The 6178-nt window shown below is 37.9% G+C and overlaps 1 protein-coding gene across 3 annotated transcripts in view; it reads left to right on the plus strand.

The window, feature by feature from the left end:
• The window catches only part of ASPH (aspartate beta-hydroxylase), a 597360-nt gene extending 592598 nt beyond the window's left edge, over positions 1 to 4762 (plus strand). For all 3 annotated transcript variants that reach the window (XM_044065470.1, XM_044065471.1, XM_044065472.1), the window contains one exon: positions 2004 to 4762. In XM_044065470.1, coding sequence (XP_043921405.1) covers positions 2004 to 3079 — 1076 coding nt within the window. In that variant the 3' untranslated portion in view covers positions 3080 to 4762. The remainder of the gene's footprint in view (positions 1 to 2003) is intronic.
• The last annotated feature ends 1416 nt before the right edge of the window (positions 4763 to 6178 follow it).

A 6178-nucleotide genomic window follows, 5' to 3' on the forward strand; every position in this document is an offset into this window, starting at 1 on the left:
CTGAATTTACTGCAATAAAAGTTGCACTTCCATTGCTGTATTGCATGAATAATTGCGTTAGCAATTCATTAGTTAAATTTTGTTCAACAGTCCAAGGCCAGTATTACATTGTTTACTGTAGCTCTTTGGTCTAGAGTATTTGTACACCATGTGTAAGTAAGTATTTGACTTCAGTTTTCACTTATACTTGAATTTTTTCTTTCTTTTTACATGGAGCCTCCCCTCCTGAGCTGCTGCTTTTAAGCGATATTTATTAGTGCTTAGTGAGTTTTACCTTTTGTTAACCATGTAAGAACTAGGGCTGAGCACACACGCCTCTTTTCCACTGCTAACCAGGAAACATTGGCTTGGTCAAGTGACTCGCTCAGAATCACGTAGTTTGTCACAAAGTTGTTGATTTTTTGCTTTAACTCACTGAAACCTGCTGTCTGACAGAATTGACCGTTCGAGTTCACAGTTCACCAGACTGAATAACCTGAAACAGTTTTTTTGACATGTGAACTAGGATTCCGTGTGTCCAGTGTGCTTTAAATAATCCTGACTCCTAAGAAAAAAAAAATCTTCATTGTCACAGTGTGATAACATTTATTCTTACTACTGCACTAAAGGGTGAAATCATTTAGCAGCAAAAAATGATTTATTGTAAGAGCAGAGCATGGCATTTTGAATGAATGTCACTCTATGAACTGTGATTCCCCCCATCCCTTTAATAATTTGTGGACCTTTGCTGTTCTGCAGGTGTTGGCCTGCATCTCCTGCTTGAAAATGCTAGGCATAACTCCATACTCTAATATCAAGATCTTATTTTAGTTTAGTTAGACAACCTTATGAATTCTAAGATGGCAGCCATACATAGGTAATGTGGCTTCCTGCAGATGTTCTAGACCCATAATAAAAAGTTTAGGAAAACAAAGTGCATTTGTCAGAAAAGTCACAGCAAATATTGAAACTCTGTCATTAGTGTTTTTCACACCTTTATTCTCACTTTTGATGTCCGAGTCTGTTCCACCAGCATACACACAAACAGGCTTGATAAAATAACTGTGCAACCAGTAGTTAATGCAGCAGACTCCTGTGATGTATGCCATGGCTAATGGGGGAGTAGAAAGAAACCAACTCCAGGAAAAAGAAGTTATTTCCATATTTTGTTTATGGACAAGTCTATGTGGGTTTGCAGTCGTCCTTTGAACTTCACTATTCTGTCTTCAGTTGTGTTTTCACTACTCCTTTATCCATTTCAGGACAAGCAGCTGACGTAACATTGAAAGCAGTTCTACTCTGACTGCCAGTCCACTACAGACACCCCACCCCCCGGCAAGTGTAATTTGAAAATTGCCTGCCCACCAATCTGCATGACTTTGAGATGTAGGAAGAAATAAGGGCCAAGGATAAAACCCACAAGAACAGGAGGAGGACACAAACTGCACAGAATCTGAAATCCATTGTTATACAAGTGAAGGTCTTTTCCAGTTATTCCAAAAATACTGTGGGAGGAATTTGTACACAAAAATGTCAGCTGCAGTCATATATAAGAGAGTTTAATACTAGACTGTATTTTGTATGGCGTAGTTCCCATTTCTATAGTACAATTTCTTAGTGCCTGGGGGTTGGCATGATCGTTAAATTATTTACTTCACAGACGCAAGGTGCAGGGTTTGATTCTCACTGGTCTCCGAGTGGTTATTGGATAGGGAGGTAATAATCTACAGACTGATTGCCTAGTGTTTACCCATTGATCTATTAAAAAATTGAATCGAACTATCAAGTGTCTACTTTAGATTGCTGAACAGCAGTGGATGTGTAGCATGTGACAGTGAATTCCATTTAAGGTCATATTGTACACCTTTTTAGGGCATGTGAACACTGCATCTTGGAAGTAGGTTCATCTTGCTTGTTTAGCTTAAATGATGCTGTGTGTTGATTTTTGAAGTTCGGGAATTGTGGACTTATCAGAACTAAATTCTCATTTTCTCCTTAAAACACAAATGCACATGAATAAAAAGTAAAGGAAGCAGTACAGCAAAAAGTGGAAGAGAAGCATGACGTTAAGAAGGAAACAAAAACAAAAGTACATGAAAAAGCAGAGAAGAAAGAAGCTAAAATTCAAGTGAAAAAACATGCCGAAGAAAAAAAGACTCCCAAAAATAAAAGGAATGAAACTGCTAGAAAGAAGAAAGATAAAGAAGAAATGAAGTCAAAGAAGGAGAGAAGTAACCTTGTTGTAAAAATAACAGCAGTAAAAGCAAAACGTGCAAAAAAAGATCCACTATTAGGGGAAAAAGAAAAGGTAACAGAAAAGAAGAAAGAGAGAGTTGTGCAAAGGAATGCTACAGAAAAGAAGTCCCATATTAAAAAGACTAATTCTGATAGCAAGTCTGAAAGGAAGTCTTCCATTAAAAAGATGGATTCTGGTACTAAAGCTGCCCGTAGGGCAGAAGCAACTGACAAACCCCTGTCAAAGGTGCTTAGACCTGCTGCAAAATCAGATGCGTCTAGAAATGCTGCAGTAGACCCTCCAAAGGAATCCATTAAATCTGACAAGAAGAGAATGTCTAAAGATGCTGCCAAGAAAAATCCTACAAAGTTATCAAAGAGTGCTGCCAAAGATAGCCCTGCAAGGGTGTCCAAAAATGTTGACAAACGGAGCCTTTCTGAAGAGCATAAAAGTACTGCCAAGTCAGATCAACCAAAGGTAGCTAAAAGTACAGGCAAGCAAACCATTTTAAAGATGTCTAAACTCGGTGGCAAAGAAAACTTGTCCAAAATACCCAAACGTACTTCAAAGGAAACTGTGCCAAAGAAATTAAAACATACTGTCAAGGAGAGTGTGCCCGATCCAAGCAAGCATGCTGCCAAAGAAAGCAAGCCAAAGCTGACTAAACGTTCAGACAAAGATCATTCAAAAGTCTCCAAACATCCTACCAAAGAGGAACTTTCTAAGGTTTTCCAGAACGCTAGTCAGAGCCATGTAAAGATACCTAAAGCGCCAACAAAACTGAACCTTTTCAAACAGAAGATTTTAAAGATATTCAGAGGTACTCCTAAGGAAAGTGATACAAAAAAGACTAATCTAAAATGAATTAGGCTGCAGTATTGCTGTCTGAATAGAGTTTTACCTCCTATGTTTACATAGCTGAGTGGCCAGAGGTCTTTGGGGAAGAATGGCTTGTTCCCCACATTTTTGTTAGCAGAGAAAATTGTACTTGGTTATTATAAAATTGCACAACAGAAGCAAAAATATTAACCAAGAGCTGTTCGTACAGACTACACTAGGTAGCATTTTGCATCTACCATGAATACTGTCTTTAATAGAAAAGAAGCCTACTTGTTCGAGAGCTATGGTGGCCAGTAGGCATGATAGTGTAAAGTCTGTAAATGGCACCGGACTAAGTATTTCTTTTTTGTTTTCAGGTGTAAGTGGTGCTAATTCAGGTGTATGAAGATCTCAGGGAACTCTTGGGGTCTGGGGTATTAGTAAATCATTGATTTGTTTCTGTGGTATATCTGACCTGATGGTTAGGTAGCCTTTAGCAATTAATTGTAAATAATGTATGCATACATGTGCATGTATACTGCTGTCATTACATTATGTACTTTGCTTAAGCTGTACAGACAGGAATCTGCAAAACCAGCTGTACCTTTTGAAGCTTATGAGGCATTGACTGAAAAGTTAATACAAATATTTGTGTATTGTTTAAATCAATGTCTTCATCCTGCATGGGTACAGAACTGTTCTTGATTGAGTATAATTGTGTAATTTTAGTATAATCTATTATAAATGAGTAATACAGTGGCATGGTAGCATTCAGCAGTATTTTATTCTTAATGATATGTGCTTGAGGCAGATTTTTTTTTTTTTTAATTAAAATAACGTATATTTGGCTTGAGAGAAAAGAAATACTGTGCCTGTCTTTTCTTACTGATTGGACTCAGAGGGCTGCACGTCCTTTACTTTGCTTTAAGGTGTAGAACAGCATTTGAGTCCTCCTTTCCTTTTGCACCCTGACAACTGAAGCTTTGACTAGGTTGCTAGTTAAATTGTCATTAAAGTGTGCACAGTGCCCTTTGTGGCATTGTTTTCTCATTCACATGTAGTAAAGTTACTGGATAGTCTGAAGATCTGCTCCTCATTGCACACTAACTTCATTTTAATTTGTGTAAGATAGTGTGGGGAAGAGGGCAGTTTTCTTCTCTTTAAAAAAAAAAATTACATTTAAATGAGCATGTGTATCCACAGTTAATTTCTTTAACCTCATTTGTGGTATACCATATTCGTTACTGGTCAACCTGGCATAAGGATCTCGTCCCTTTTAAGACAGCTGTAATGTTAGGAGTCAACTGTTAATTTATTTCTGTGCACACACAGGCATGCAGACACAGAGCTGAGAAGACCAGTGGTTTATTGATTCTTCTGTTAAGATTGCGTTTATTTGTCTAAGTAGACCGGTTCTTGGACCCTTTAAAGCTGTGACTTGGGTACAGATGCTAAACGCTCAGATGTCAAACATATCATAAATCCTTGCAGTCGCTGCTGTACACATACGATGCAGACACTGTACGTCATGTATTAATGCGAGCAAACAATTCTACTCAGAAACAAACTGTAGTAGTACAGAGTTCAGCATATATATATTTGTGAGCTTCTGCTAGGTATAACGTATCTATTTTAATAAACAGTAGTACAGAGTTAAACCATGTATTTGTGAGCTGATAGGTGTAACTAAAATGTGTCTATTTTAATAAAGTTCCAACATAAAATTAAGCTGCTGTGTAGTTTAATCAAATATATATCTGTTGATGAGTTAAATTTCTAATTTTGTTAGTTTAATGCAACGCTGTTACATACATATTTACAGTATGCTTACTTCAACTGTTTGATTTTGAATTTAATTTGTCCCAACGCGATCGAGATTGATCATGTTTCTCAGTTTTATCCTTTTCAAAACTGGTCTTCTACCTTCTTTTTGTCTTCGCTTCGTTTTAAACACCATTGCTGCAACTCGACTCCACTTGAAAGTAAAAGAATCCTTACTGTGTCTCGAGTCCTTTCTTCCCCTCAGTTCTTCAGCCCCCACCTCCATGATGTTAACCGTGTTAGCTGCCCTCATCTGCACACTTCTTTGTCTCTCATAGATATTTTCAGAACAGTAGATGGTGTTCAGGCATGACATTGCCAGTGGTTTGTGCAGTACAGTAGAAAGGCAGTGTCTGCTTTACTTAAGTCTACTCTTTAATGTACAGTGCAGTATGCTGTGGGCTGCAGCTCTCTTGTATTGTGTTGAGTGATTTGTGCGGATATAGGGAATCTGGATTGTTTTTTCTTACACTATTCTGTATGGTTCTTAACCCTTGCTTAAAACACCCATTTCCCGAAGTACATAATTTTGTACTGCTCTTTGTTGAATTCTTACGACTACCTGACTGCTTACTGTACTTGTTTTATAATGTTTTACTGAAGACTGCTCTTTCTTGACCCTTGTCAACTTATTGTTTAGGACTGGCCCAATATTGAGCCAGGATGTACTCCACAAATCCCTCTTTTCTATGGACCCCCCATCACTACTTGTTTGTTAAGCTGTTTTCTGTATACCAGTTGCCAACTTGAGTCTTCCTCCTTAAAATATTGCCTTGCCTATCAGTCTCTTGTCTGGTGGATGTAGTCAGATGCCTGTGAAAGCTACATTTTTCCAGGACTAGGATTTTTCTTGTTTGCTTCACCTGTAGACTAGCTGTAGAGTTGTATTAGAGTGTTTTGACAAGAACTTTGACACATGAAGTTGTGTTCTGACATGGTTTGGTCCATCCTTTTCTACAACCAGTAGAGTGAAGTGCCAGCTTTCAGTCTGTTTGGCATTTATAAAAAAATTATCAAATTTCAGCTCCTCCTCTTTGCCCTTAACCCTATTGCCCTCCATCTTTCCCAAATGGTTTGAGTTCTAGAACTTGCAAGGTAAAATAACCCCAGGCTTCATTCTTAGTATTTTGGCAGGTTTTTGGCTACTTTTGGATTCTCCATTTGTATTGGATTGCTTGTCTTTGATCGCTTTCAGACAGTGACCATTTTCTTTGGTACTGACAGCTTCTCTGGTAGGAGATAGACTTTTATTTATTTTATTTTTCTGTTCCTGTACTGGTCTATGTTTTCATGCCCTTTTTCATTGCTGTGCTTGGTAAGTGT

This window comes from Protopterus annectens, chromosome 3.part0 (assembly GCF_019279795.1).
Source record: "Protopterus annectens isolate FY-2018-M chromosome 3.part0, PAN1.0, whole genome shotgun sequence".
NCBI classification, from domain to species: Eukaryota; Metazoa; Chordata; order Ceratodontiformes; family Protopteridae; genus Protopterus; species Protopterus annectens.